We start from the raw sequence: 12,917 nt of genomic DNA on the forward strand, positions 1-12,917 counted from the left end.
TTTACCCTTCGATGCTCAGATACCAGATTGATGAGCAGTGTGGACACCTTGGGCCAGACCCTCGATTGTTGTCACTCAGTCGAAATCAATGGGCCTCTGACAGTTTACACTGGCCGAGGACCTGGCCTCCAGGCTGCCTCTGAGCTTTGCAGAGCAGAGCTCGCTCGGCTGTGATTTCAATGATAGTGCTCTCCGTTATGGCTTCATTTCGCCCTCGCTCTGGCCTGGGAGGGTGTCTGTGGCTGGGCTTTATCAGAAACAGCTTGACAAGCACTTAGTGGAAACCAAGTTCTCCTTCCTTTCTGGTGCACGGGCTCTCTTTGTTTTGTGGCTTTTAGGGAGGCTGTTGGTCGTTACGGCTGGAATGCTGCTGAGTTTGATTGAGCAATCCGGATGGTAGCGGGATTCCAGCTGCCTCCCGGGTGCATGGTTTCCATCCTGTCGGACACACACTCACACCGCCCGGCAACCCAGATTCCAGGCAAACCCAGGGAACGTTTTCAAAAAAGCATCTTCGGGGACAATAACAACAAGACACAATCATGGGTGGTATAAATAAAGGATAAAACATGGGGCCACCAGGGCAAACTGACAGACCCATTTCTCAAGAGATGAGAAGCCCCGATAACTCAAGCTCTAGTTTTTGTTGGATGGTTTTCATGAACCTTAGTTGATCTTCAGATTATAAACACTGGATTTATTACCCAGGCAGCTCTTGCAAACACGGAGCAGTCAGGCAGCCTGGGAGGGGGGTTGAGTTAGGGATGTTGTATAATGAACAAACCACTTACTGTATAGTAATGAATAGGACAAGACATGGGAGGGTATTTTTTCTGAAATTATTGATGCAAATAGGATCGTTTTCTACAGGGTTGTCTGAGGTAGAAGTGGTGTTGGGTTTTTTTGCATGGGAATATAAAATAATCCTCATCCTCTTCCTCTGCCACATTCTCTTGTGGTCACATTTATTTTCTAATATACAGTTCTTTCACACACACTTGTGAAACCCAAGATTTTTTCCCCAAAAAATCTTTTTTTTTTTTTTTTAAATCATCCCAATAGTAGTAATGAAACCCTCTGAATCCAATTGCATTCTCATTTACATTGGTGTAAATCGGCAGTTACTACACTGGAGTTACTCTGGATTTATATCACTGTAACCTAAATCAGAATCTGGCCCTCTGGTGTGGTTGAACTATCAGTTAGAAGAAAATCAAAGTTCTCTAACCAAGAGCCTTTTGCTTTCCTGTGACTGTGAATCAGACATTTGGAAGAAACTTGGTAGTTCCATGGTACCAGCTGTGCATCCGAAATACAGCTCAGCAGGCCCAAATTACATATTCTCCCTCTGTTATCGCCCTGTGATTTATAGCCTAACTCCCAACCTGGCATCCCCTCTTCCGACCAGCATCTGCTGCTGACTTCAGTTTGCTTTTGCCTTCGTTCACCTTGCCCGTGCTGTGGAGCTTGCATGGAAGTTCCCATCTCCCAGGGCCTCCGACATCACCCTGATGAGGAGTTGTAGAAATCCTTGGATTTGCAGCATTTGGTGATCGCTCCGAGAACCTCACATGGGAACAAAGGGAATATGTCAGTTTAATTTGGAAAATTATTAAATGTAAATGGAACCACTAGTCAAGTCTTAGGCGCATCCAAGGCACAGAAGAGGCCCACGACTCAGGAAAGTAATGAGGTAAGATGCGGTATAGTTGGAGCAGGCAGGATTTCTGGGCTCTAATCCACACTCTGTTACTGACTCACCACGTGACCTTGGCTAAGTTACTTGACTGTTCCTTCCTCAGTTTCCCTATCTTTGTAATGCAGAAATTATTACCACTAGCCTGTCTTGTGGAGGGGGGTTTGAGGATTTGGGTGATTTATGCTGATAAAGAGCTTTGAGATGAAGGTTGCTATGGACGGACAAAGAATTATTGTTGTGCCCTTGGCTGCTCTCACACCTGTATGAAATGTGGAAATTGATGACAAGGCGTGGAACTTCACCTGTGAAATCTACTAATTCATCTCATTGCACTGTTCTGAAGCCCCTACTGTCCTTTCATCTCAGCAGGAGTCCCCTTTGCAGGGACCCTTTCCCCTCAGTTCCCAGAAACTTCAGCTGTCAGCGTATCTTTGGGGTGGTTTTTGTTGTTTGGATCTGGAGTGCTGGTTCTTTTGATGTGTAAACGGTGCCGTGTTTTTGCTGACACTCTCCATGTCTTTGCCCATTGCTGACCAAGTGCCTCCTCCTTAACTCGCTGCTCTCACCTGGTTCGAGCATGTCAGCATGCTGGTCATCCTGCTGAACTGTGTCACCTTGGGCATGTTCCAGCCCTGCGAGGACGTGGACTGCAAGTCGGAGCGATGTACCATCCTGGAGGTAGGAAAGGGAGCCTGATGCACTTTCACAGCTGGGTGGTAAAACATTAGCCAAAGGAGGACAGCGAGCCTTGTAGGCTAGTGATTCATTCAGGAGCCAGTGCCCTGAGGTTCTATTCCCAGTCATGAGCCCAAGGATCTGGCTAGAGTGTACTAAGAGCCCATGCCTGCTCTGTTCTTCAGCTGAGGCTACCAGCTGCATCCAAACGAGCTGCAGATTATTGCCCACTGAGGACGGTGTACAAGTCCTGGGCTCATAAACCCTTTTCCTGGAACCTTAATAGCCTCCCAGAGCTCCAGGGGGCAGCACGTGAGCCTGGCAATCACATAGCTGACCTATGCCACTGGGCTGCTCGTCTCTAAGCCCCTGTGTAATGTCCTGGGTATGCTTGACTCTTTAACACACGTGTAGCTTTAATACCCTGCAAACCCTTCCGCGGTAAGGAAATGTCATTGGGACCCCTAGTAGATCATCACATGCATCCACCTCTAAGGACTGGTCATGGATCACATGCAAATGTCAACAACCAGGGGTCCTCTCATCCCAGACCCTTCCAGCCTAAAGTTATGAGATGTTAGGTGCAGAACTGAACTGACCAGAGCAATAGAGAAACCACCAGAGATTGGTTACAGAATAAATTGTAGAACTGAGCTGAGAAAATACTGCAAATGGTTATCCACCGTAGGAATTGCCACACCGGATTAGGGTAGGATCTGGTCCCAGCTGCTTCAGAGAAAGGTGCAAAAAATTGTGGTAGGCAATCATGGAATACCCTGCCCATGGGGAAAGCAGCTTCCTAGACCCCATCAGATGGCAGCTGGTCTGAAGCATCGGGTTTCCATTCCTCCCAACCATGTTCCTGCCTTTTGTTGTATGCAGTCGTTCACACAAATGGATCTTGGCTTGGTGGATGTCTGTCATTCTTACAAATACCCAAATCCGCATGCAAACAGAGGGATTCCTGCATGAGCAAGAGTCATTGTTATTGATTATTCACTATTTATTCTCTTCAGAGAATCTCATCAAATCGATTAGCAGAAACCATATTATGGGTACGTCTACACAGCCCACGGTGGCAAGCCTTCCCATCCCAAGTTGACAGACTCAGGTTGGGGGGGACTTATGCTAGTGTTCTTATGCTAGTGTCGACAGCACTTCGGAATTATGGTTCGGGCTGGAGCTAGGGCTCTGAAGCCCATCCTCCTTCCTAGCTTCAGAATCCGCATCACTACGTCTACACAGTTATTTTTAGTGTGGTAGCATGAGCCCTGGGAGCCCGAGTCTGTTGATCCAAGCTGGGAGGCTCGCTGCTCCGGGCTGTGTAGATCATAACCTTTGTGACTTAAATGAATCTAAGTGAACAATTCACGAGGAGCCCGTACAATGACCATTGTTTGCATTGAGCGTTGAATGATTACAACATGTCAGATATATTTGTAAAAATCAGAGCATGTTGTGAACAGTTAGCAGACGGAAAAAGAGCGAAACATGCAAAGAACAATCAACCAACTTTCACCCCTGCCCCACTCCAGCTTGCAGGAAGAATGGAAGCCAAAAGATGATGTAGGAAGCATTGAGCTCCCTTGCGGAGACAACACGGATGCCAATTATCAAATGAACTGAGACTGCTGGAACAAATTCAGTATAGTTTGTAAAGGAGAAGTGTTGGTATGTAAGCAGACAGCTAGAGTAGATAGCTCTCTTTCACCTGCACAGGTGCACACCCAATAGGTATATGCAAAGGAAGCCAGTTTGCAGCTGCCTGTTTTGTTACGTTTGGCAATAAACCATTCAGGCCTCAAAATGAACGTACCAGAGACACAACGTAGGAGGCTCTGCTGACTGTTATGATCACAAAGAAAGTGGTTGGAGGCAGGGGCGGCTCTAGCTTTTTTGCCGCCCCAAGCACGGCAGTCAGGCAGCCTTCGGCGGCATGCCTGCGGGAGGTCCGCCGATCCCACGGCTTCGGAGTACCCGCCACCGAATTGCCGCCGAAGCCGCAGGACCGGCGGACCTCCCGCAGGCAAGCCGCCAAAGGCTGCCTGACTGCCGCCCTTGCAGGGACCGGCAGGGCACCCCCCGCGGCTTGCTGCCCCAGGCACGCGCTTGGAGTGCTGGTGCCTGGAGCCGCCGCTGGTTGGAGGGGTAGATCTGTCCACGTTCACGTGTGTGGATCAAGAAGCTGCTGTAACTTTCCCGAGGACGTTTTTTCAAAACAGAAAAGCTTTTTCCGTGTGACTAATAATGATCAATACATCCCACTGCAGAGTCATAATTTATGGGGCAACGTGTATTTAGCATTGAGTCCATTCCGTAATATTTCAGTTCCTTACCTGCAGCACATGTGGTCTGCCTGATCGATATTTCCTTCAGCCTGTGCATGATACAAAGCCTGGGCACCCCAAATGCACAGCACGTGTATCTCGGAGTTTCTCAATGGCAACTTGCCAGGACCCTGAGGGCCGCGCGGCATTTGCATATCGATTTGCATATGCTTTAAATGCAAAAGTAAATGTACAACAAGCATAACACCTTTGTGTGCTTGTATCTTTGTCACTAGATGAATAGAAATAGCTTATTGTTCCTCAGCAATAAAAACCCAACAGTTGCATTTCAGTCAGTGTTATCACCCAGCAGGCAATCCAGGATGTGTTTTGGGTTTTATAGCTGACACTTCAGTACTCCATGAGCCATGGTTTGATCACCTCAGTTGTAGATACACAATATCCATACAGTAAAAATATACATATGCCTGTTTTTTTTTTATCCCTGCTATACAGAACCACAGTAGAACTCACTGCAATCATCTTTTTATGACCTAGGCATTTGACCATTTCATTTTCGCCTTCTTCGCTGTGGAGATGGTCCTTAAGATGGTAGCTCTGGGGATCTTCGGGCAGAAGTGTTACCTAGGAGACACATGGAATCGCCTGGACTTCTTCATCGTAATGGCCGGGTGAGTAGCCAAAGCTCATAAATTAATCATGTGCACTGGAGGCATAAACAAATCCACCAGTCGCCCAGGCGGCTTTTGGGTATTTCTTCAGGAAGCTGCCAAGTGCGAGCCAAAGAAAAGTCATGTAAAACCTGATCTCGGAGGCAATAAAACGCTGTTGAGTTCAGCTGTAATTGATTTTGCAAAAGCATCTGCAAAATATGAAATGGGAAACTGCTGTTCATCAGCCCAGCCTGAACCTGAGGGTTGGGAGGAAGGGAAGGGGTTAGAGAAGGCGTTCTGCAGCAGGACATCCACCTGAGACGGCTGCGTTCTATGGGTGTGTCCACACAGCAACTAGACACCCGCGGCTGGCCTGTGCCAGCCAATGCGGGCTCATGGAGCTGGGGCTGCAGGACTCTTCCATTGCTGTGTAGACTTCCGGGCTCAGATTGGAGCCTGAGCTCTGGGACCCTCGCACCTCACAGGGTCCTAGAGGCCGAGTTCCAGCCCGAGCCCAGAAGTCTACATAGAAATGAAACAGCCCCACAGCCCGAGCCCAAGTCAGCTGGCACAGGTCAGCCATGGGTTTTTCTTTCCTATGTAGACATACCATGACGTTCTCTAGCCCTTGAAAGTTTGGGGTACGAAGGGATGGGGGCTAAACGATCATTTAAACCACTTGATTTTGTCCTGCCACAAACTCTACATCATGTATCTTTCTGTGGATGTCGAAGCTTCTTCACCAGCAGGCACAGGGGAGGTCTGAGCAGCAGTGGAGGGTTGCAGGGAAAGTGCCAACTGGAATGCTGGCAACCCGGGTGCTTCAGTACCAAAGGCATGTGCCTAAGCCCCTGGCAACCATTGATGTGAACCTGTGTACCAAAATAAGAGCTGTCAAGCGCCTTCTATAGCAATCTTTGCCGGCTTCATTTCAGTCAAATCAAATCCATTCAGATCTGGGCACTGTAATAACCAGCATGTTCCCAAAGCTCGCAGTTAAGGCTCAAGGACAGATGACCGGGTCCCTTCTGTGTCTCTTGCAGCACGCGTTGCTGGAACATTGCAACCTGTGCTGGTGCTTGAGCACCTGAAAGGGACACTGATTAGAAAACCACCGCAAGCAAAGGTGAAACCAACTGGCTTTCTCCTTGCCCAAGCTCAGAGACATGCAAAAGTAAAGAGCAAAAACAGGGGAAAACAAATCTGTTCCTTAAGAGTTCTGTCCATGCTAATAATCTAAGATGTTAGCAACATAGATACAGGATTTAAATTAACGTATGAGATTTTCAACTTGACACTGTCCCTACCTGGAAAGCGACCATGCTGCTGTAACCCACTGGCCTCAGTGGGTGCTGTTAGGGCGAACGGAGACAGCGGATTTCAACTGAGCAGGAAGAATCTGGCTCAGGAAGGTTAAAGCATCAGCGGGGCTAGCCGTGGGGGGAAGGGCAGGGAGCTGGCTGTCTGGCACACTTTCTAATCCTCATAAATTATAAACACATGGTAATTTCTGCTTTAAATTTATGTTTGTTGACATTTGAACACACCTCGACCAACAGCTGCTTATTCTCCTGAGACAAGTTTATGGAGATGGTTATTTTACACTCCCAAACACCCTTGGAAGAGCTGATTCCTTTAAACTTCAGGTTCCCAGTGACCTGTGGAGAAATATTGAGCAGGTTTAAAAAATGTCCTACAAATAAACTAAATAGGTCCTAAGACTGGACAATACCTACTCAAAGCAATTTTACCTGCTTGGTGTACAATTAGGAATGGAAAATGTTTGGATATTGCGTGTAATCTTACCTTTAAAAATATATATATATATGGAGATATGCCTATTTCACAGAGCTGGAAGGGACGCTGAAAGGTCATTGAGTCCAGCCCCCTGCCTTTACTAGTAGGACCAAGTACTGATTTTGCCCCAGATTCCTAAGTGGCCCCCTTAAGGATTGAACTCACAACCCTGGATTTAGCAGGCCAATACTCAAACCACTGAGCTATCCCTCCCCCGCAATATGCAATATCCTTTGAATATCCTGGGTTTATAGTACTTGGTTTGGGAGTAATTACAACATCCCTGCAATGTGTTTTACCCTTAAAGTAGTGATGCTCAACCTTAACTCCATCTTAATGTAGTTTTTTGTCCGGGAATACAATTAGGAATGGATTTACTGGTATGAATAAAACATAAAACGGTCTGAGCTGAGCCTCCTTTGAACCAGCCTTTGGCTACAGTTTAAGAAAAATCCAGTTAACTTCGTTTTAGCCCCACCATGTATTTTTTTAGGCTATAGTCAGGAACCAGGTGCACAAGCATAGTTCTGTGTAAGACCATCAATCCAGGAGCCATTCGATCTGGAATCTATACCCAGCTGTGCTGCCACTGTCTCTCTGTGTGAGTTCAGGTAAATCACTGTTAGAATACAAATGATAACGCCCACTCCTCTTATCCTGGGAGCAGTGGAGCTTCTGCATTCCATTAACATTTGGGAGGTTCTCAGATGTTATCACGATGAGCATCAGAGCAATGCATATTAAAATGCCACACACGCACGAAGGGAGAGTCCTCTACTGCTGCTTAACAATCAGACTTTCCTTGGCTACGGTATTTGTATCTCAGTAAGCTGGAAAAGTAGGAACGCTATGGGGGGAGGGATAGTTCACTGGTTTGTGCATTGGCCTGCTAAACCCAGGGTTGTGAGTTCAATCCTTGAGGGGGCCACTTAGGGAGCTGGGGCAAAATCAGTACTTGGTCCTGTTAGTGAAAGCAGGGGGCTGGACTCAATGACCTTTCAAGGTCCCTTCCAGTTCTAGGAGATAGGATATCTCCATTTAATTTATTTACAATTTAAGTCTGTTAGAGGTAGTTTTCCAGCCCCATTTTATAGACATAAAAGGCTGGTGGAGGAGAGAAGGGAAAATCAAACCACTATTAACACAAGAAACCCTTCTGGTGAGAGGCTGTTAATGCTGAGGACTGACATGCAGAACAATCCATTTGCAAGCCAGTCCCAAGGGCCTGTCAAGCAGCTGGAAGGTGCAATGTGGCCTATGACCATTGTACCTTTGGCGCACACCTGTGGGAATTCTAACTTTGTCGCACACAGGAGAGACTTGAACTTGGGGTCCAAACATGAACCATTTCTCCTCTTAATTTGCCTTGTCGTTCTCTGCTTGGCTAACAAGCCCTTGCATCCCCGCCCTGTTCCCCAACCCGGCCTGGGTTTTCACCTTCGGATCTAAAGAAAGGAGAGCCTTGGAGGGTGACTTGAATTACAAAGTACTTTGGAAACTTATTGCTGATGTTCCTGGGCAACAAGCAGCAGTTTTACCGGGCAGCGTGTGACATAATAAGTGGGTTGTTTTTCTTGGCAAGCGGACCTGGAAGCGATGGAGCCTATTAAGGGGCCCTTCTGATAAGCAGGGAAGTGAGTGACAAATGGGCAATGCCCGCCATTCCATTTGCCCTATTCAGTTTCCTTAAGCGAGCTGATTTACACTAATAGCACAGTTATCGAGGAAAGCCGACAGTAAGCGGGAAGACTACAAAATAAACAGATCTTCTGCTGACAGCAACAGATTGCATCTGGAGGCCGCTCCAGCAGTGAATACTCGCTGTCTCTGCTTGCCTAAGAAAAGTACCATGGGAAGTTTCAGCCTGGAGAAAGCTGGCTCCGTTTCCTCTGAGGGCATGTCTATACAGCAATCAGGAGGCGTGACTGCGGCAGATGTAGGCATTCCCAGCCTAGATTGGAACAAAAAAGCTCCCTACAAATAGTGGTGAAGCCATGGCAGTGTGGACTAGCTGCCCAAATGTAGAGTCAGGATCTCAGGCAGGCGTTTACTTGGGCAGCTAGGCTCACATATCTCCACTTCTACCGCTGCAGCATCACTCCTGTTTTTAGTGAGGAAGCTCGATCATACCTACCCGTGCTGCAGTCATACCTCCCGACTGCAATGCAGACATACCCTGAGTCTGACCACGAGCCTTGTCCAAGCAGCAAAAATGTGATCTGCCATTTGACCCCTCATGACTGCTAATGTCAAGTGGGTCATTTACGTCTCTGCTCATTGGAGCGGCCCCTGTGTCGTGAGAAATGCATTAGATGCCATTAATCTAATTGCTCTCCAGACCAAGAGAGCACTTGCCTTTCTTGGGAGAGCAGATATCATGGCATATTGAGGCCATGATAATAGTCCAATCTGTACAAATGAATGATGATGCTGCAGGACAGGACACGTGACATGCATGTGAGGCCGTGACTGTTTCTCCCTGGATGCTCAGGGTCTTTGCACGCCTATGGTCTTCCGTGGCTTTATACCCCACGGGCTGTGTGTGCCATCCTCCTCTATTATGCATCAGTGCATAATGGTTTGTATTTCCAACGCATCCCATCTAAAGCATCATTAAAGGCTACACAGAGAGAGACTAGAGCCAGACTAGAGGAAGAGTTGGGTGTAGCAATTGTCCTGACAACAAGAGAAATAAGACTTGGGGAAATAAATACAAGAGGAGGGGGCAAGGGAAGGGCTGACGTGTGAAAGCAGCCATGGGGGAGAGGGGGTGTAACACGGAAGGGAGAGTGGCAGGAGGTGGGACGAAGGGGCAAGATCACTGAAGATGAGTGCAGCAGTGCAGGGAGAATGGTAAGAAGGGGGAAGCTATGTGGGGAGCATGGGCTAGTTAAAATAAGGGCAGATTAGATAATCCCCCGCCGAACTGACGATGGATTTCCCAGCCAATACCCACCCCACATTGCATGCTTTTAAATGTGATTCTCTCTTCTTGCTTACCTAGAGCTGGGAGCAGAATTCTGGTTATTCCAGTCAATGGCTTTTTTTACCCTAGACAGAGTCCAATGGTTCCGTCTCCCATTGGATTCCCAGCCAAGGGTGCCTTTTCTCCCAGACAAATGCTCTGAGGGAGTTTCTGGGTTCCACCCTCTATCACATAAAGGAAGGAAAACCCCAAACAGTGAAACGCATTTATGGGGTAGGGGTTGCTAAGTTCACAAGGTTTGTTAATTAAGCCAATTATTTTCCGCAAACCGTTAGGAAACAAATCCCTGACTTAATCCAGGAATCAGTGGTATTCATTTCAGTGACTTTAAACAGAGGTTTGTCTATTCCTGAAAGGTCTGTTTGAAGTGCACACCTGGTGCTGGCTACAGGCCTAGTTACTGTAACTAGCAGGTGCAAACTGATGTTTGTTATCAATTTCCCACTGTGTGGTCCTTGCTTCTGCTAAGCGCCACATCCCTGATATTCTGTGATCTGGCTGCTTAATGCATCCAGGTTAGTTTTCAGAACTGTTTTAGTGCAGTGCTAAATTTTAAAGCTATCCCTCTAATGTAAATTTAATTCCTAGAGGCAGACTTTAAGGTAAAGTTAGGGTTGCAAAGATTTATTAAATGCTTCAGGAAAAAAAGTTATTAAAAACAACAGCAAAAAAGTCCAAAAAATGCTAAATTAAGGCTAAAGGGCCAATTTCATACCTGCTGTACTATTAGTTAAGTTAATGGATGTATAGCAGGAATAACTCCAGCCAAAGGTGTGGAAAAATCAAATATCGGAAATTCTTGAAGTTCCAAATTCAACTTCCCAAATAGCCTTAACTCTGCCCTATGCTGTATCACCAATCACGTGGAACAGATGTATACCCACACTTACCTCTGTCAGACAGACAGACAGATTTACTCCCACTGGCAGAATGTATAAAGTATGCTGAGTCCTTGGCAGAACTTTCAGATATTCAAAATTACTGGTGCAAATCAGGCAAAGTGTTGCACTGCAGACTTCTCCGTGGTCAAAGGTGCCAGTATGCTTGGAGAACAAATGAATAAGCAACACTTTCAGTGTGTAGACCAAGCCAATTTTGTGTTCGCTTTGCACGAAAGTTTTAGATATTGAGTGTACGTGGACACACGTCCGTGTTCTTTATGAAAATGTTTATGTGAGTTAAACTCCGCTATTCAAATGATTGTGGAAAGTGAACAGATGGGAGCATAAGCCAAAGTGAATGCATTGTTAAATCTGAGCAAGCACTCTAAGAAATGGGTGCAAATCTGTCATCCAGTTCTCCTATGCAGTCATGATCACAGCTTCATAATAACCCTCTGCACAATGCCTTCCTGTGACTCCATGATAACGGGACCACCACAATGTTGCCATACTTCTCTTTCCATCTGGATGTTCCAAAGAAGAGGATTCCACTATATTGTAGCTTATCAGACTGTCGTTGCAAAACATGACCTTGTCCTCCCACATTTGTGCTAGCATAAAAATACCAATTAGAATCCTTGGGTTAATTTGCTGAAAGATGTGCTGTCATCATAATGTGGGGATATTTTAAAAATAGAAATCCCATATCTGTTACTGTATTGTACCTTTAGAGTATTGAAAGTACCGAATTTTTTAAATCTCAGTCCAGGTCCTGGGCTAGTCTAAATCAGCATAGCTCAATGGAACGACACGGATTTACATCCGCTGAGAATCTGGCTTCATGTTTGTTGCATTTCACTCGACCTGGAAACCAAAATCAGTGTGCAGTTAAAACTAGGCTAAAATGAGATTTCTAAAGCCCTGATGCAGCCAACCTTATTCTCGTGAGTAATCCACTGACGTCAGTGGGACCACTTGCATGAGTAAAAACTACTCTCAAACAAGCAAGCTTAGCTATTGTTTCTAGTCGGTTTCGATTTCACTTTCACTCCCTGGTTGTGTCATGGGCAATCTCAGTGCCTATGTCCTTAACACGACTGTGGAATGTTTACAATAAAAATGATTTCTGCTGAAATTTTAAAATATTGGATGGAAACATTTCTGGGTATTTGCTTTTGTCAGGCCTCCCACCTTCCCACTCCACTTTTTAATTTGTGTATTCTTTTAAATAATAATAATAATAATAATAATAATAAAAAGGCTTTCTGGTACCAAAAGCTGGTTCACAGTCTTGCTCTTGATGCATTGTGGTATCTGAACAGGAGTAGTGAGAGAGATGTGACATATTTACAAGTGCTTCCCTGTAGTCAGTTCAAATGCTATAAATTGTCATTACAACCAAGCTAACAAGCCAGAACCCTATTTAAGAAAAAAAAAATAAAGCCTGACACATGTTTACCACTCCTTGTTATAAAAGACCAATGAAACTGACTAAATTTAACATCTTTCTCAGGCCAGGAGAGAAACACGCGTGTGAAATGGCAACAGGATGTGAAAAATAAAATGTTCCTTCTTTTTAATAATGTAATGCAGCCCAAACTACCTGAATGTTATTCCCCAGCTCTCTTCTGTAAATTTTTGTGGTAGGAGAAAAAGCCAAGCTTTTCATGAAAATACACAGGGGTAGTACAGGGAGGTATCACAGGAGTAGTGAGAAAGGAATATCAGGAAAATCTTCTTGTCTGTGAGCTGTGCGGAGCTGTGGAATAATCTCCCAAGCGAAGGGATTAAGCATTGGAACAATTTACCAAGGGTCACAGTCTGTCTCAGTTACTGACGAGTTTTAAATCAAGACGAGATGTTTTTCTAAAGGGAACTATTTTGGGGGGAAAGAACAGGAGTACTTGTGGCACCTTAGAGACTAACAAATCTATTTGA

The 12,917-nt window shown here is 45.8% G+C and overlaps 1 protein-coding gene across 1 annotated transcript in view; it reads left to right on the forward strand.

The window, feature by feature from the left end:
• Positions 1-12,917, forward strand: part of CACNA1H (calcium voltage-gated channel subunit alpha1 H) — a 457,818-nt gene that overhangs the window by 246,594 nt on the left and 198,307 nt on the right. The window contains exons 2-3 of the mRNA XM_065412515.1: positions 2,266-2,377; positions 5,200-5,333. Of these exons, the coding sequence (XP_065268587.1) occupies positions 2,285-2,377; positions 5,200-5,333 (227 nt within the window). The 5' untranslated portion in view covers positions 2,266-2,284. The remainder of the gene's footprint in view (positions 1-2,265; positions 2,378-5,199; positions 5,334-12,917) is intronic.

Source organism: Emys orbicularis, chromosome 10, assembly GCF_028017835.1.
Source record: "Emys orbicularis isolate rEmyOrb1 chromosome 10, rEmyOrb1.hap1, whole genome shotgun sequence".
Taxonomy (NCBI): Eukaryota; Metazoa; Chordata; order Testudines; family Emydidae; genus Emys; species Emys orbicularis.